The sequence below is a fragment of the Hypoxylon fragiforme genome, assembly GCF_022984875.1.
Source record: "Hypoxylon fragiforme strain CBS 206.31 chromosome Unknown GGS25scaffold_3, whole genome shotgun sequence".
NCBI classification, from domain to species: Eukaryota; Fungi; Ascomycota; class Sordariomycetes; order Xylariales; family Hypoxylaceae; genus Hypoxylon; species Hypoxylon fragiforme.
In genome coordinates, this window is record NW_026054758.1 from 420,411 (window position 1) to 436,746 (window position 16,336).

Consider the following 16,336-nt stretch of genomic DNA (forward strand, 5'->3'; position numbering starts at 1 on the left):
GTTGCGCCAGTTATTGAATTTGAAATCTAGGCTTAGTTCAAGTTTAAATCAAAGCTACATTTTGTACAATACATCAAATACATATTACATATATGTATGTAACTACATTGTACACCCTAGTCTAGTACGTACTGTTGACATAGTACGGAATTGAACACAATTCTCCACTAAAATTAACCCGAAGAGGACCCCTAAAGAAGCCTGTCATTTTTCCACTTGACTTTACCACTCTACACTCTAAAAAAACAGGGCGAGCTCAGGGACTCAGGCTGTCGAGGAACAATAACTACATATGTACGTACTACTAGTTACTAGTAGTACATGTATGTAGCGCGGTACCTTCCGTGCAACATCTGTTTAAGTTTTAGTGTATTTTGTACAAGAACAGGATCAAATCCTCCACCTCAAAATTACCATCCCCTCCATAACCTTCAATGTTCTTGTTCACGTTCTCTACTCACACTTGAATCTTAAAGACACCAAAGTCTGCTCCTACTCATCTTGGATGATTGATTGACTTCTACGTTTATTTAAGCCTGCCCTTATTTACTTACAAGATGTATTTTACCTTTCATCTTGCGAATATGTCAGGTTCTCTGGATTCGCTGTGATCAAGAGTCTTTGGTTAGATCCGCATCATCTTGACCAAATTCACCCACACATACCATACCCTTTTCTACCTACATCACAAACATCACCCCATTCCATCACGTTATCTACGCCGAGTCACATTATCCTGACATTTCCATTCTATTCTGACTATACATAATTGTACAACCCGTATCCAATCACAGAACTCGGAATTTCATCCTATTCAGTACATACAGCACCCACCCAAGTCTGAGCTGGAAAGAAGAAACACCTATGTCATACCAGCATCATCAGAAGCACGCCATGCATTCTGTATCATCGCCAAAGGATTGCAAAGCTATGGTTCATCACCATCACCACGAGGAAGAAAAGCGCGGATCACTACACTTGGTCTCCATGAGAACTGAATCTCCCGATGTTGTGCTCCGAGATGCATACATCTCGGCCAAAGACATCGCCGTCGAACGGCCCTTAGCTGTTGCCACTGCTCCGCCAACCAACTTCGCCATGGTTCTCCCTGGCCTGTACCGCAGCAGCTACCCCAAAGCAGCAGATTATCCATTCATGAAATCGCTGAACCTCAAGACCATTGTTACCCTGGTCGGGGATGACCTACCTGATGGCTTCCAGCACTTTATCACCAACAACGGTATCAAGCATGAGATCTTCGACATGGTCGGCACCAAGAAAGCAGACATTCCCATCAAGACGATGCAGTCCATCATCGCGGTCGTTGGCAATCGGAAGAACTACCCGCTTCTGGTTCATTGCAACCAGGGCAAGCACCGGACAGGATGTGTTGTTGGCGTCATCCGCAAGGCTAGCGAGTGGGACACAGCCAGCATCATCAACGAATACACCAAATACGCTGAGCCCAAGGTTCGAGAGAAAGATGTACAATATCTCACCAACTTCAAACTCTGCGATCTTGCTCTCTCACCATCAACCTTAAGCCAAGCCCCTTTTGTGCTGCGCACATTCTACGGCATGGTGATGTTGGCGTCCTTCACTCTATCATTTTGGGTGTACTCAACTACTCGGCTGTTGATTCTCACTACTGTATGACACACAAACACAGTGGTGTCCTATTACGACAAAGTGGCATTAGAGATGGAGAGGTATAGAAATGGTTCAGGCAGGTGTCACGGTCTGGTTATTAGATTCGGGAAGGATGGCGACAACGAAAGAAAGCCCGGGCTGGCTATGATCCGGCGAACCCATATAAAATTGGAGCATTAAATCGCGGCAAGCATAAATTACGGCAATCATTACACCAAAAAAAGACAAGATTTGGAGATGGGAATGGAAAGATCACAGCATGGTGGAAGGTGTGGAAAGAAGATATTGGGAGGACGCATATCTGACGAGGCAAGGTCGAGCCTGCATACAACACGGTCGGTCGGTTAGGAGACCAATCAAGTGCTGAGGTGTCTCCCGGCGTTAAATCTGGATTGTTCTTTGTTAAGACGAATTCTCGATATTTCGTTTGTTTTTCTGTCTTTGACTCATTTTGCATTGGCTCGCATCATACATCAGAAGACTGCAGACTACGAAATTGGAAGCATTTCAGGAGGTTCTCAGGGTTGGAAGTGTCGGTTAATGGAGGGGGAGGTAGTAAGAAAATAGGCGAATGAGAACCACTTCCAAAGACACAAATTTTTGTTATGTTTTGTCGATATGCATGGTGCAAGCTTGCGATTCGTGATATCCCTCACATCTATCCGTGAATATAGAGGGTATGTATGGCATTGTATGCCCTCTTTGAAGATTATAGTAGTAGTGGAGTCTTTTTTAGAACTGGGTATGCTACTGGTATTTACAGTATAGTTAACCTAGCTCAAACCCATTTTGGATTGTTCAACCTCTCCTCCTTCTCCTTCTCGCGGTCCCCCTTAGCAAACACCCAACCCGCAGAGACGACATTGATAATGCTCAAAGCCACAGCAGCGCCCCTGACGATTCCCCGGATCGAGAAGCGTTTCATGAAGGCGCTTGGCCTCCTCCGCATGGCCAACAGCGCATAAGTGCCGCTAGCGGCCACAGTCATCCCGGCGCTGTCTATCTTGAAGCCCTGCAAGTTCGCGTAGCTGGAGAAGAACAGCACGGGCACGAAGAGCATGGGGCGCACCTGGAAGGGGCGGAAGTGCAGCGGTGTTATTAAGGTTGCGAGGCCCACGGGTGCGAAGGGGCTGGCTGTGTGGCAGGTTAGTTGTGTAAGCGCTTGGGTGTTTGCTTACATGGGAAGTTTGAAGTTGCTGGGCAACGTAGAGTAAGACGTAGAGAGAGAAGGAAATAGAGTACGTACTGCCCCATGCTTCGAGATGTGACGTTATTGATTTAGGTGGTTCTGGCGTTGTCATGTTGGAGGATGTGGGATTGTGGTGTTGGGAAAAAGCCAAGTCAAATTTTGATGCGAATAGTTAAAGTTCTCTTCTCATTGGGCGCTTTTCCTTTTTTTTGCTTAAAGAGTAGAGCACCAAGTTTTCCAGATTTTATAGAGTTAAGCTAAAATAAGAACTGATATGACAATATAGCAGGAGTAGTAGATCAGATTTCTAGGTTTATGTATCGTGATAGAGTTGCATGAGCTGACATGAATTATTTATTTACCTACCAAGGTATTAAGGTAGGACCTGGTAGGTAGGTTTCGTTAAAAATACGTCAATGACGATGAGGCTCATTGGAAGCTAAGAAAAAGAACCCTGCCCGGGCGTTTGGTCTATTGGTGAATTCATAGGAACTCTTTGCTTGGTGGGGCTACATGTAACTACATAGTTACTAACTACATGCATGGATTAAACAATTGAACTGTACTGGGATGCTTATCTCTCGGGTGCTTTCCCTTACTATGGCTCTTATCGAGCCATAGATAAGCCACAATTCAGCGAAAAGCCACTTTGCAAAGACAGCAGAACCTGTCCCGAGTCTAGGATAACATTATTGAATACTACACATACGTATCTCTTTCCACTTTCAGCCACTATTTCATATCAACAAAACATCACCTCAATTGCCTCCTTTACCTTTACAATACGTGATTCACAATTAGTGTTCCTTTATAGTGACGCTAACTTGGAACTCAATTAACTACTTCGTTGTCTTTTCAATCATTTCAAACCCGAAGTGAGCCAACTAAGGAAGCCTCATCTACCCTATCGGACCACTACACCTGTCTTCGAACCCCCGGCACACAGCCACCTCAAATCAACGCATACCTGGTCATCACGAATCATTAAATCATACGCACAATCAGCAACACATCAAGCCTACGCACGCCCTTTCCGAGTACGGTCGCACGTGGCCATGTCCAACACCGGCCCCTCAGATCGGAAATACACCCCCGAACAAAAAGCCGCCGTCCTTCGCATCCGACGATGTAAAGCCTCCGCCTTCTACGACATACTAGACCTCGAGGCCGTGAGGAGTACGTGCACGGAGGGCGACATCAAGAAGGCTTATCGCAAGCAGTCCCTGCTGACACATCCCGACAAGAATGGCTACGAGCACGCGGACGAGGCCTTCAAGATGGTCAGCCACGCCTTCGGCGTCCTCGCCGACAAGGACAAGCGCGCCATGTATGACCGCTGGGGCACCGATCCCGACAACAAGTACGAGACCACCAGAGCCCAAGCCCAGGACCCCTTCTCGAGCGCGAGACACGCCGGCCCGAGGGCAGGATTCGGCGGTGGCGGGCAGGGATTCGGCGACGAGATGACACCAGAAGAAATGTTCCAGCGCTTCTTCGGCGGTGGGTTCGGCGGCGGATTCGGTGGTCCCTTCGGCGGCGGCGGCGGGTTCGACACGGGCCCGCAGTTCGTGTTCAACCTCGGCGGCAACCGCGGCTTCCGCGTGCACCAGATGGGCGGCGGCAACCCGCGGCGGCGGCCGCAGAACCCCGAGGGCGAGCCGCGCGAGCCCCAGACCGGCTGGGACACCTTCATCAGCCTGCTACCCATGATCCTGCTCTTCGTCTTCCCCGTGCTAACCTCGCTCTTCGCCGGCGGCGACAGCGGGCCCGCGACCCCCACTATGGCCTTCGACCACGCCGCGCCCCCCCTAACCCTGCACCGCACCATCCCGGGCCTCGGTGTCGACTACTACGTCAACCCGGCCGAGGTCCTCGACTGGAAGGACTACCAGTTCCGCGCGCTCGACAAGGAGGCCTCGGTCAGCTTCCGCCGCGTCCTGCGCCGCCGCTGCGAGACCGAGATGCGCACGAAGCGGGAGCTGCTGGAAAAAGCAGAGGGCTGGTTCTTCGTGGATCCAGAGAAGATGAAGATCGCGGAGCAGTTCGAGATGACGTCGTGTATACGCATGGAGACGCTGGGGTTCGCGCGGTAGCGAGAAGGCCCGGCTTGAGAACGGCAAGGGGGCTGGGAATGAAAAGAAAAGAAAAGAAAAGGCAAATAGGGGGAGAGGAAGCGGGGGAGGGGGAAAGGGGGCAACTGGGTCATTGCTGGGTTTTTTTCATGTTCATGGAAGCGTTTTTCGCGTCGATTCGATTTCGATTGGGTATCGTTCACCTCCCTGCCTTACCTTGCCTTACCTACGCGTGCCCTTATCAAAGTTTTTTGTTCGTTCCAAGAAAGAAAGAAAGAAAGAAACGCACATAAGTGGGTATGTAGGTAGGTTACGTAAATAGAGAGCTACTTGGTTGCATAATAACGCAAAAACGAAACGAAAAACAACGATCACGTTTAGCTTAGCTACCTACCTACCTACCTAACCTACTCTGCCTATTTACGAGAGAGGAGGGGACAGCACCAGAGACAGAAAGAAAGAAAGAAAGTAAGAAAGGAAGCAGGAAAATTACGATAATGTCTTTCTTTCTCTTTCTTCCTCTAATGCATAAAAAAAAAAGAAACGGGCACAGCGAAAGAGCTTAGGTAACCCTACCTACCCACCCACCTATCTAGTTTAGCACGGGGAGAGAAGGGAGGGAGGGAGAGAGAGAAGGGGGGGGGATGCTTTGAACGATACGTAAGGCCAGGCGTTGGGAGAAGGGGATTCTGTTCTGTTGTGCTGGGAGGGGAGTCGGATCGAGTCGATAGCATGCATTGTCAATGATATATACCTATCTCACCTACCCGCTTGCCTATTCGCCTCTGTTTACTACTAGCCTTGGGACGTTGTCTACTCCTGTCGGTCTAGGCTAGGGGATGGGATGGGATGGGTTGGGATGGATGGGTGTTGTGGCTGCGTTTAATATCGCTTCTGCAGTTGCTGTCTTATTGATTAGCCAGGGGCAGGCAGGCAGTTGAAGAGAGGTAGGTGACTATAAGCTCGCGCACGCAAAAAATGTAGATCAATCATAGGTAACTATGCGTTTCGTTCATACCTAACTACCTAACCTAGGTATCTATCTACCTACCTACCCCCTAATCTTTCCATCTACCCAGTCTATGAGCTTTCAGTCTCCATACGCGCGGACGGTCTGATCTGATCCTATAGTTAGCGAATCTACCTGGCTTTTATAAACCCCCTTTATCCCATCCCATCCCATCCCATCCCATCGCCCATTTACTTAAGCACAGACATGAAGACTGTCTGGATAGGGGTACCTACCTACCTACCTACCTACCTACCTACCTACCTACCTACCTACCTACCTACCTACCTGTCGACAAAGGGAGCGGCTGTTCCAGGCAGACTCGGTAGACGCAATCAATGAAGGGGAAATTTCACAGACATCACGCACAAAAGGTTACAGAACACATTTCTTAAACTTCTTAAGATATATACCTAGATTTGCCCTCGAAAGAAAAAGGGGTGGAGGATATAGGTATTAACCCTTGTGCTCATGCCTCCGTCTACGTCTACGCTTATGCATTGTGATGTGAAAGAAGCAGAGGATACCAAATCCTCGCCTACATTAACAGCGAGACACGGTGATAAACAGCAGCCACTGGTGTAGATTATAATTACGTTTATACTACCTATGTACCACCTAACTACTTCATCAGCAAGAAAGCTCTGACTCTTACCCATCTACCTAATACCCCGTCGCGGATCCAGCGCCTCATTACGTCTGAAATCGCGAATCTCCTTTGTCCCCAAACTCCCCAACCCGCCCTCACTCCTGCGCTCCCAGCCGCCGAGGCGGACAACGAGACACGTTGCGTTGTCGCCGTCGTGGCTGACTTCGGTGGCATATGATACGACGTCTCGGGAACCTTGTTCGGGGGTCTTGGCCTCCTTGATGATGTCGACGATTTCCTGGTCGCTGAGGGTCCCTGACACGCCGTCTGATACGAGAGCTATGAAGCTATACTCAGCCGGCCCTAGCTCCGTGCGCGTGATTTCAGGCTCAGCGGAGACGCCCAGACGTTTGGAAGCCATGTCGCCGAAAGCGCGGGAGTTGGCGAGGCCTTGGATTCGTTCCTCGCCGAAAGAATCGGTCACGAAAGAGGCTGCAAATCGTCGTAGGCGGTGAGACTCACTAGGAGCGCTTGGACGATGATCGGATGTCAATGGACGAGGGAGACCGGTGGCAGTCTCGCATAAAAGTATGCGTGTGTCGCCAACGTGCCCGACTAGCAATGTAGAACTTGCCGCCGGATGCCAGAATGGGGCCGGGGTCGGCGTGGAGATCAAGGCGACCGAGGCAGTCGATCCTCCCTTGAACCGGGTTCGCCCGCCGATACCCTGACCGGAAGGAGGTAGGTGATGTGGCTTTCCTAATACCTCATCTAAGTTCAGAGCCGTATCGGATACATATGGATCGTCGGGGTCCGGTTTGCGGGCTTGCGCTGCGACAAAGTCGAGATCGGCGCGGAGAAATGCGTACGTGAGGACGGATTCAATACTGACCAGAGCCTCGTGAGACTTAGGGTCTTGTTTACGGTGAAAGTGCGGAGGGTGGAAGCGTCGGAAATAACCGCCAATGGTACTTTTGTATTCTTCTACCAACTCCTGTTGTAATCGTAGAGCTTTCGGCTGCGAGACTTTGGTAGGAGCGGGGCTCGCACCCTTGACAGCGCCTGGGTTGTTGACTTCTTGGATTGCGCCGTGTTTGTCAATCTCGGGGATTTTCGTTTTGGCCTTGACGGCTTCCGACCCCTTGATATCTAATCGATCAAGTGCATCTTTCCCGCCAGCTTCGGTATCTGACAGGATCTGGGTTCCCGAATCCTTGGAATTTGGGTCCGTTTTCCGTCCCTTTCTCATTGTCCGTAAGCTGCTTTTCAGCTCGAACTCCTGAGCGGCTTCCTCTATGTACCCATGTAGCTCATCCCTCAAAAAGTCACTGCATTGGTTGCCTCCATGTCCATCAAAAACTCCAAAATAAAAGATCTGGGGGTCTCCATACGCGCTATCAGCTGAAGTCCCCTCTCCCGTCCTGTTCATGGTGCTCCTGACTAGACTGATAGGAGCACGTTTAGCGAAGGCAGGCATGTCAATGGTGCCTGCCTGGTTGGTGTCTTCATTGTAGGGCCTTGATCCTCTCGAGTTCGCAGCACCAAAATGGTGCTTGGCACTGCGGAGGGGTATACGAACCACGGTTAAGTCGCGGGTAGGTGATATGTGGGGCGGGGTCACAGGTGGTGCTCCAGAAACGGCATCGTGAGGCGCGGCGGCGGCCCGTGGTAACTTATGATGAAGTCCGGCTGGGGCACGCGAATCGGGATGTAGCGACGAAGACGGAAGGTGAGTGACGAAGTAAGTGTGAAAACCACATCGTGGTACATTGTGCGGAGAGGGTGGTGTCTGATGATTATGTGGTTCGACACGAGACGACGTCGTGTTCGTATCTTGCGCAACCGAGAACGGTCTGACTTGCAGTCGTACTGCTGAACATCTTAGAGCGGTTCGGCGAGGATAGGTTCGCGTGTTCGCCTGGCAAAAGGTCGCGATGAAGCCTATATAATTACACACAAGGCTCTTGTTAACAGAGTTCCGGGGGGTTAAGAAAGACATCGGCATGCAAAAGCAGGTAGCCATCAACTAATTAGCCAACTGGCTGACTGACTTACCATAAGTATCATTAAGAGACCATAGTTTCGGAGGCCTACTGCGACTGAGACCCATATTGTCGTTGGGGTACTTCCTAGGCAAGCCTAGGAGCAGAACTGATTTACCTTGTCGAGTCTACCGGAATACACACCGTAAACCCATTGAGCTCACGCGCAGTAGGATTGAAGAAAGCACAGGAGCAAGACTAGGATATTCGAAAGTTGGCTTTCCTAGAGCAATTTGAAGTTGCTTTGTGTAGATGAGATAGGCAGCCTTGTCTTTGGGACGACAATGATGTAATGTAACTGGTGAGGCAGATTTAGAAGAGAGAAGAAATCGGGAATGAGATGCCAATTGATCAAGTCTCCTAGGTTAGAATAATAATCTTGAGTGAGGGTATTTGTTTGTATTATATGTGATTGGTATAGTATTAGGTACTCGTCGTATTCGAGATTAACACCAAAGAAACAAGTTGTAAGATAGAAGGATCAAGTATACTGTTCCCATACAGTCCAAATGTTCAGGTGTTTGTTGGGAGGATGTAGTGCATTCTATGTACCCAGGGTACCTAGGGTAGCATTTGATTGATTAACTGCACACGTGAATAACTAACGATTGAATCGCATAAGTGATTTAAGGTTGGGAAGTTAGTGACTTAGCCAGAAGAGCGCATTTGACTTTAATAAGCTGACAGCCATTTGATGTTCCAATAAAGCAAGGAACTTCCCCAAGCTTGCTAACCCGATATCTTGGGTCCAATAGCAACTATTGATAACTATGGGTTACTGCCCACCACATGCACATGTTGGGATGTGGGGTTCGTTGGCACGATAAATGAATCCATCGATACTAGCATAAACCATAGTACAAACAATGCGCCATGCCGTCATGCCGCCATACCCGAACAAACCACGCGGGGCCATTGCTGTAACAAAGACCATGATTGGGTAGGGACTTAGGTTAGTGGATAAAAATAGCGTATCAATTTATCAACAATATCAAAGAAACAGGCAATTAACTACATATCAGGACTTATTAGTTATGTAAGTAATAGGTAGTACTTATGCGAAAACAGCGCTGGTATCTTAAACTTCAAAGTTCATTATTACAGAACATTAACTTGAACATTAAACTCATCCAATTTTCAAGCTTATTTCATAGTACAACTTAACTCCGAGTAGTCTCAACCTCAGAAACTAGTGCATTCATTCATTCGTTCATTCGTTTATTTACATCAACTCATTGCGACCTCCACGCCAGTCTTCGAGTGACATTGCAAAGAAAAATATAAAAATAAAACAGAAGAATTAACTATCGCCGATCCGGACAAAATCTCAAGTCTCACGTAGCATCGATCGGCACGTCATCTTCTACAAACAAACGCAGATACAGCAAAGATTGGCCCAAGTGAAATTGACAAAACGGCTAGAGCTATTCAATCATACCTGGATACCTGCCTGTCTAATATACCTCATCACTGCTAGGTTAGGTATCTATCTACCTAGGTAAATAATATCGGTTATCGCTCACTCACTCACACACTCTCTCACCCCGACATTTTGATATACATATTACGTCTGGATCCCCTCCTGGTACGATCCGAAGGTCGGAATATGTCTATTTCTAATGTTGGTTCTATTGTACTGCATCTTGTTGTATTCCTAACAACCCTCGTCAACTTCCATTCCGCCCTATCTCACGCGGAGCCTGTCTTACTCATCAGCATTTATATAATCTCCAAGCTCGTCACCCGCAGTCCTGACGATTTTTGCATGTCAAAATGCCCAGAGCTGTGAGCACCCAACTTGACATCGAAGTCGCTCGTAATGGCTACGTGACCCCTAGTGAGGATTACTTCAACCGCGGTGGTTCGCCAACCATTTCACACCGTGAGCAACAATGGGAAAAAAGACGTCCGCCCCCTATTCCTCTTTCTGGTCAACCTAATGCCGAGAGTCTGGCCAGAATGATCTCCAACGCACGGAAATCTAAAATGGGAGGGAAAATCGGGATTCGTGATCGGATATGCTGCCATCAATGGACCTGGTTCACGATGGTATGACTCTGAATAGATGCCATTATGTCCTCGATACGATAAACAAATACCTACCCATAGCCGCTAACATCCATTCAGACCATGGTAAGCTGAGCTCTTGGCAACGAGGTCGCTTCTTATTCTCATATTCAACTGTTCCTATATAGGCTACCGGCGGTATAGCCAACGTCCTTCATTCCGGTATGTCCCGGACCTCATCAACGATAATGAGGCAATACAGATCATCTAATAGTCGGCAACTACCTAGTTTGGACACCATATCGCAGCAATTGGATTTGGTGCATTGGGCTGTTCTTTTTTATATTCAACCTATGCCTCTTCGTCATGAACTGTGTCTTGATCACGATGAGATTTATTATGGTTCCTGGGAGCTTCATGCACTCGTTCTTAGATCAAGTGGAGTCTCTTTTCATACCAGCTGTGGTAAGCTCCATCGAATTTCTACTTAGGCATTGTCTCACATATCTCAAATAGGTAGTATCGTAGGTCACCAATAGGGTTATTTTTTTGGATCACACGTCATTGTTGACCACCATGGCAGTACCGGGACCATCCTCATCAACACCTGTGAATATGGGATTCCAATGACAGGCCCATGGCTCAAGAACACCATGGAGTGGCTGTTCTGGGTCTATATTTTTGTCAGCATAGTGGCAAGTGTGGGCATATACTTGATTCTTTGGTCAACCCAGTGAGCAAGCTCGCCTTGGCTTATATGCTTAGCTGTCCCAACTGACCCGCTTCCTGATAGAATATTCCCTATCCACACTATGACTCCTGTCTGGGTGTTTCCGGGATATCCTTTGCTCCTGACTGCACCTTTCGCTAGTACTCTGATAGCAGCAGATGATGCCTCGAGTGGTTTGCCGGTCAACAGGCTCCCGATAGCGATGTGTGCGGTGGCAGTGCAAGGCACGGGATTTCTCATCAGCTTCATGATTTGCGCCGCGTTTATCTATCGTCTCATGACTCAGAAGCTGCCTAGAGATATGCAACGGCCTGGTGTGGTGAGCTGCCAATGGACGATTGAGTTCTCCGGGGCTGTCTTTACTAATGATATTTTCTTGCCAGTTTATTTCTATTGGGCCTAGTGGATTCACGGTCGCGGGATTAGGTACGGCTTTCCTCGCCCCTGAAATGCGTAGCATACTTGCCAATTTCAAATATACTAACCGTAACAGTTTCTCTCGGCCAACAAGCCCAAATAATTATCCCGGACAACTTACAAGCCTCGGGGCACACCGTCGCGATTCTAGAGCTGCTCTCCATTATCGCCGGTCTCTGGCTCTGGGGTCTCTGCGTCTGGTTCTTCCTGGCCTCTGTCGGCTCCCTGTGGAAATATGTGCGTCCCGAGCACACAATGCCTTTCCAGATGACCTGGTGGTCTTTCGTCTTCCCCAACACGGCCTTCGTCACCGCGACCTTTGCTCTCGCGACTGCCGTCAGTAGCAATGGGCTCCGCATCGCCGCCTGCGTCATGACTGGCATCCTTATCGTGGTCTGGGCCCTCGTCTTCATCACCATGCTCCGCTGTCTGTGGAACAGGAAGCTTCTCTGGCCCAAGGAGTTGGAGGATCGCTAGTGTGGTTCGGAGGGAGGAGGGGGGGGGGGGCGTGGAATGAAATGGAATAATGGATACCCCGAAGGCTTTTAGCTATGAGACATAGGTATGTGTCCTTTTAGCCACATCTTGTCACGGCGTTTATACCCCACGAATATCTCGATGTGTTTTCCCAGACCAGTTTGGTTTTGTAACTTGATCTTCATATTCAAAGACTACCTACCCTAGGCATCTACCTAAACAGGTGGAATAATAGAATCAACAAACTGCTTGCTTTTCATATTCGTAGATTTCCCTGGGTAGGTTAGATGGTTTCTCTTTACGGTCGCAATGCATTGTGATATACAGAGGTAGGTAGGTAGGTAGGTAGGTATACACACACGTGTAATACGTTCATCTCCCAGTCATGTTCTACATACATACGTACCTAGGTACGTAATTGTTGAATCCACAACCCAAAATAGGTACCTAGATTACCTCCCTACTCAATCTCCTCAATCCTCGGCCTAGCCCCCGGCTCCAAACTCGGCAAACTCGGTCTCGCATCCAACCCGATATCCAAATCCAAGCCCGCCAGCCGCGTCAGCACCGCCGGTCCCTGCGTCTCGGCCGCAGGCACAAGCATGCTCAACTGCGAATTCCCCAAACCCTCCACCACATCCCTCGCATGCCGCCGCACAAGCCCATCGTTATCCGTCTGTGCGACGTACTCCAGCGCACGCGTGATATCGCGGCGCGTCGCATCGGGGACCCCGAACCCGAGACGCTTGTGCGCGAGCGCGCGCACGAACTCGTGCACGAGGATGATGGCGGCGCGCCGCAGGATGCCGGCTTCGGGGTCGGGCTCGAGGGATAGGATGTTAAGACACAGATCGATGGAGGCCTGGATGAGAGGGGCGGGGAGCCCAAGGGCGTGCGTCTCGAGGCACAGGGAGAAGATGGAGAGGGCGGAGGCGCGCATGCGCAGGTCTTCGGCGCCGCGCTTGCTTTCCCAGCCGGACACGATGTGCGCGATGATTTCGTCGCGGGTTTTTTCGTCGGCTGTGCGCTTGTCATCTTCGGAGTTGAGGTCGCTGAGGTCGGGGACCTCGCCCTGCCAGGCGTCGCGCGCGGCTTTGTTTTTTAGTTCTCGGAGGCGCTGTGCGCGCTCCTGCTTCGCTTGCGTCTGGGGGCGGTGGGCGCGGCGGCCGGCGAGGGCGAGGAGGGCTTCGCCGACTTGGGATGCGGTCTCGCCGATGAAGGTCTCGCCGCGGCGCTGGATTACTTGGAGAAGAGCTTCGCCGAAGCGGAGGCGCGTGTCGGTTGTCTCGAGCTCGTTGGCGTCTACGTAGTGGTCTAGGATCTCTTTGACGGTGGAGCGCGGGTGCTTGCTGGCTAGTTGCGTGAAGAGCCGCACGACGGTTAGGTTGATGTAGTCGTCGTTCTGGGTTAGTAAGGACGACAGGAGGACGAGCGTGGATTGGATGTCGAGGATGGAACTGTTGGCTCGTATCAGGCCGGACAGCAGGTTTAGTCCCTCGGTGCGCACTGGTGGGGGCGAGTCTATTTGTGTTATGTAGGAGATCGCCAGGTTATAAGTCTTGCGGTCTTCCACCTGTCGATCCGTAGGTGCAGTGGTGTGTTCAGCTGGATCGTCTAGGGTGTCCCGGTACTCGAGGAGGAGGGAGAGGTTGCGTGCTGTTTGCGCCAAATCAGACTCCTGCGACTTACCGATTTTCGCGAGTGATCCTTCGATAGATGCGAGGATGCTAGGGTCGGCATGCGACTTTTGGAAGCCGGGGGCGGTAACAACGAGGTTTAGTAGGCTAAGCGCGACTCCTGTCGCGTCGTCGTTAACGACAGCAGACGGCGTTTGCGACTCGCCCAAGATCTGGCTGACAAGTTCCAGCAGCTGTCTCCAGCCTGAAACAAGCCGGTCGGACAGTTTCTCCATCATGTTCTGTAATACCTTTGCTTCCACGAGCTGCGCTGCTGGGTCCTTTTGCTGTGCATCTATAAGGGTTATTTTTATCTTAGAGGTAGCCCCGGTAGACCCAAGCGAGCCTCGGAGTAGGGATAGAAATAGCGTAGAGGCGTCCATATGGCTTCCAACATATTTTAAAAGCTCCACGAAAGCATCGGACTTAGAATCAAGGAGACCTAGGTCTAAGTTATAGGCTGTGTTATTTGACTCTCGTAACCGTTTTATCTGGATATTCGAATCCCCTACTCTTTCATAAGCCCAGTGGGGTTTCTTAGAAGTGTCCGTATTGCCGTTGCTAAGTAAATTGTTTAACAGATGTTGAAACTTCTCTGGAGAGCCGGCGAGTTTGAAGTATATTCTGAGCAGCGTATTTGCTGGACGTCGATACCGGTTGTCAAATTCTTCGTTCGCAGATGCCCATGACGATAGGGTCCACAGGGCTGTTGTCAACGGTGCTAGAAGCCTCTTGGTCAAGCCTGGGTTAGGATGAGAGTTTAGCAATGAAGAGAGGCGCTTCAACGCAATATAAATCTCATCTGCGTCGACCAGAATAGACTCTTTGTGTAAGTCGATGACCTCATCCGGGCCGGCGCTGAATACAAGGGGTTCAGTCGTTGGTTCTTGCGACGATAGGGTGGGGTCTATCTTGGCCAGCATCGGCTCAGCAAACGCTTTCCACCCGGGCGTTCCTAGATATTGGGTATAAGCAGCCATGATTTACCAGCGCTTTGTCTCGGACGGGCGTACCTGGGGCCCCAAATTGCTTCCTCCCTAACACGCCAAAGCCAATAACATAAGCGGTAGCTTTCACGAGGTCTGCGCCGTAGTTTCCATCGAGGAGAGCCAGAAGCTGCGGCGCAATGCCGGGGAACCACTGTTCTGGTGGTACTGTAGCTGGCGGAGTTGATAGTATCCTTGAGGCCATTTTCAAAGCCTCCATGGTAATATTCGCACCCTGCTTCTGCGGCATCTCGGCCTCGGATGTCTTGACGGTACTTGACGGGTGGACGGAAAAGACGAATTCTAAGGTAGCTCTAACGCCATCTGGCCGATGCGGAAGCAGGGTAAGCACGTCCATGAGATGAACTCGAAGCCATTCTGGAACACGACCAGGCTGGTTCAACTTAGTTAGGGCGGACATGAGTGCCATAGTATTGATTCTGGAGTGAGAAGTCAGATGATGAAACTCGACTCGATGACAAGGTAACCTTCCTACCTCGACAGTAGAGCGCCAAACTCTTGTTGGCCTTCTAAGCGGGAGGCATCATCGCCGGAAGGTTGAAATGCCTTGAGCCCGGTTTCCTCAATGGCTGATTCTAGGGACCTTTTCCCACCATGAGGTCGCTCGTCGCCCATCGTGAATATGATCTCTACTTTATCGGAGCTTCTTATTGACCTGTCTATAAAATGAGGTTGAGAAGGGCTTTATTCTGCGTATATCGCAAGTTGATATGAATGAGACATCACACAGAATATTTTACTAGATATAATTCTTCATCTTATGCATTGTATGTATATCTAATCTGGTACAGAGTAGCAATTCGATTTTGATGAAAGATGACGATTGATGCATGTATTATGTGTAAGTTTAAGGCGTAGTTAGTCGTAGGTAGTAGGTATTACATACGGGCTTTGAAGCTCCATAAAAGAATTATGTATCTACGGCGTAAGCATATATAGTGGGTCCACCGACGGTTGCTTATCGATACCGTCACCGTAGCCTATTGATGATGTAAGATAGTTAGCACGTGCCCATAACTAGCTATTATGTAACAGAACGCGCTACTTTATTTCAAGACGCGTTTGTACTTGACTTTTCTTCCAACTCAACACTCTTCCACAACACACATCACCAAGCTTCTGATTTCTTGTCAGAGATAGGTCTACCAATGATATCCAACCCGAGATACGAATCAGATCATCTTCAAAAGCATCGCATCCCTTCAAGTTGAAGCTCTTTCGCTCTTGCCTTCTCTCGTCGCGAAGAATGACAAGAGCACTTACACAACTCGCACGACGCCTCCCCTACAGTTCTCCGATTCTCATTCTCCGAAAGAAGTGTCTTCATGGCCCCTTGGTCGACCCAAAATCAAAACCTCGCACAACACGTCGCTGCTCGGGATATGGGATCTGATGAGCATGCCGCGTAGGGATTGTTGCGCGAGGGTAGCCACCGCGTTCTGGCTAGCGGATCGGTCAAGGGAATGATGTT

The 16,336-nt window shown here is 49.6% G+C and overlaps 7 protein-coding genes across 7 annotated transcripts; 4 read left to right on the forward strand and 3 right to left on the reverse strand.

Annotated features, from left to right (window-relative positions):
* Nucleotides 1-235: 235 nt before the first annotated feature.
* Nucleotides 236-2,327, forward strand: GGS25DRAFT_479579 (tyrosine phosphatase family-domain-containing protein). Its single transcript, XM_049260029.1, has one exon. The coding sequence runs from the start codon at nucleotides 865-867 to the stop codon at nucleotides 1,654-1,656; it is 792 nt and encodes a 263-aa protein (XP_049118507.1). The 5' UTR covers nucleotides 236-864; the 3' UTR covers nucleotides 1,657-2,327.
* Nucleotides 2,328-3,341, reverse strand: GGS25DRAFT_479581 (uncharacterized protein). Its single transcript, XM_049260030.1, has 2 exons — nucleotides 2,897-3,341; nucleotides 2,328-2,784 (listed from the first exon to the last, which is right to left on the reverse strand). Exons 1-2 carry the CDS (start codon nucleotides 2,949-2,951, stop codon nucleotides 2,429-2,431), a joined length of 411 nt encoding a protein of 136 aa, XP_049118508.1. The 5' UTR covers nucleotides 2,952-3,341; the 3' UTR covers nucleotides 2,328-2,428.
* A 124-nt stretch (nucleotides 3,342-3,465) lies between these two features.
* On the forward strand, nucleotides 3,466-5,004 carry GGS25DRAFT_479582 (DUF1977-domain-containing protein). The gene has a single exon (XM_049260031.1). It carries the CDS (start codon nucleotides 3,895-3,897, stop codon nucleotides 4,930-4,932), a length of 1,038 nt encoding a protein of 345 aa, XP_049118509.1. The 5' UTR covers nucleotides 3,466-3,894; the 3' UTR covers nucleotides 4,933-5,004.
* Nucleotides 5,005-6,479: 1,475 nt separating this feature from the next.
* On the reverse strand, nucleotides 6,480-9,234 carry GGS25DRAFT_161616 (protein serine/threonine phosphatase 2C). The gene is made up of 2 exons (XM_049256500.1): nucleotides 8,565-9,234; nucleotides 6,480-8,450 (listed from the first exon to the last, which is right to left on the reverse strand). Exons 1-2 carry the CDS (start codon nucleotides 8,617-8,619, stop codon nucleotides 6,580-6,582), a joined length of 1,926 nt encoding a protein of 641 aa, XP_049118510.1. The 5' UTR covers nucleotides 8,620-9,234; the 3' UTR covers nucleotides 6,480-6,579.
* A 389-nt stretch (nucleotides 9,235-9,623) lies between these two features.
* On the forward strand, nucleotides 9,624-10,600 carry GGS25DRAFT_479585 (uncharacterized protein). The gene has a single exon (XM_049260032.1). It carries the CDS (start codon nucleotides 10,158-10,160, stop codon nucleotides 10,338-10,340), a length of 183 nt encoding a protein of 60 aa, XP_049118511.1. The 5' UTR covers nucleotides 9,624-10,157; the 3' UTR covers nucleotides 10,341-10,600.
* Nucleotides 10,449-12,596, forward strand: GGS25DRAFT_479598 (voltage-dependent anion channel). The gene is made up of 9 exons (XM_049260033.1): nucleotides 10,449-10,600; nucleotides 10,679-10,684; nucleotides 10,747-10,780; nucleotides 10,848-11,023; nucleotides 11,075-11,082; nucleotides 11,142-11,291; nucleotides 11,352-11,607; nucleotides 11,672-11,714; nucleotides 11,782-12,596. Exons 1-9 carry the CDS (start codon nucleotides 10,511-10,513, stop codon nucleotides 12,180-12,182), a joined length of 1,164 nt encoding a protein of 387 aa, XP_049118512.1. The 5' UTR covers nucleotides 10,449-10,510; the 3' UTR covers nucleotides 12,183-12,596.
* A 46-nt stretch (nucleotides 12,597-12,642) lies between these two features.
* On the reverse strand, nucleotides 12,643-15,480 carry GGS25DRAFT_519038 (uncharacterized protein; the record flags this gene model as incomplete). The annotated part of the gene is made up of 3 exons (XM_049263634.1): nucleotides 12,643-14,813; nucleotides 14,872-15,284; nucleotides 15,341-15,480. The coding sequence occupies 3 exons, from the start codon at nucleotides 15,478-15,480 to the stop codon at nucleotides 12,643-12,645; spliced, it is 2,724 nt and encodes a 907-aa protein (XP_049118513.1).
* Nucleotides 15,481-16,336: the final 856 nt, after the last annotated feature.

Coding starts and splice junctions, on each gene's coding strand:
- GGS25DRAFT_479579 (XM_049260029.1), top strand. CDS start 865: ATGTCATACCAGCATCATCAGAAGCACGCCATGCATTCTGTATCATCG.
- GGS25DRAFT_479581 (XM_049260030.1), bottom strand. CDS start 2,951: ATGACAACGCCAGAACCACCTAAATCAATAACGTCACATCTCGAAGCA. Junction 2,785..2,896: donor ACATCTCGAAGCATGGGGCA/GTACGTACTCTA, acceptor CCTGCCACACAG/CCAGCCCCTTCGCACCCGTG.
- GGS25DRAFT_479582 (XM_049260031.1), top strand. CDS start 3,895: ATGTCCAACACCGGCCCCTCAGATCGGAAATACACCCCCGAACAAAAA.
- GGS25DRAFT_161616 (XM_049256500.1), bottom strand. CDS start 8,619: ATGGGTCTCAGTCGCAGTAGGCCTCCGAAACTATGGTCTCTTAATGAT. Junction 8,451..8,564: donor GTCTCTTAATGATACTTATG/GTAAGTCAGTCA, acceptor GTAATTATATAG/GCTTCATCGCGACCTTTTGC.
- GGS25DRAFT_479585 (XM_049260032.1), top strand. CDS start 10,158: ATGTCTATTTCTAATGTTGGTTCTATTGTACTGCATCTTGTTGTATTC.
- GGS25DRAFT_479598 (XM_049260033.1), top strand. CDS start 10,511: ATGATCTCCAACGCACGGAAATCTAAAATGGGAGGGAAAATCGGGATT. Junction 10,781..10,847: donor AGCCAACGTCCTTCATTCCG/GTATGTCCCGGA, acceptor GCAACTACCTAG/TTTGGACACCATATCGCAGC. Junction 11,608..11,671: donor ATATGCAACGGCCTGGTGTG/GTGAGCTGCCAA, acceptor TTTTCTTGCCAG/TTTATTTCTATTGGGCCTAG.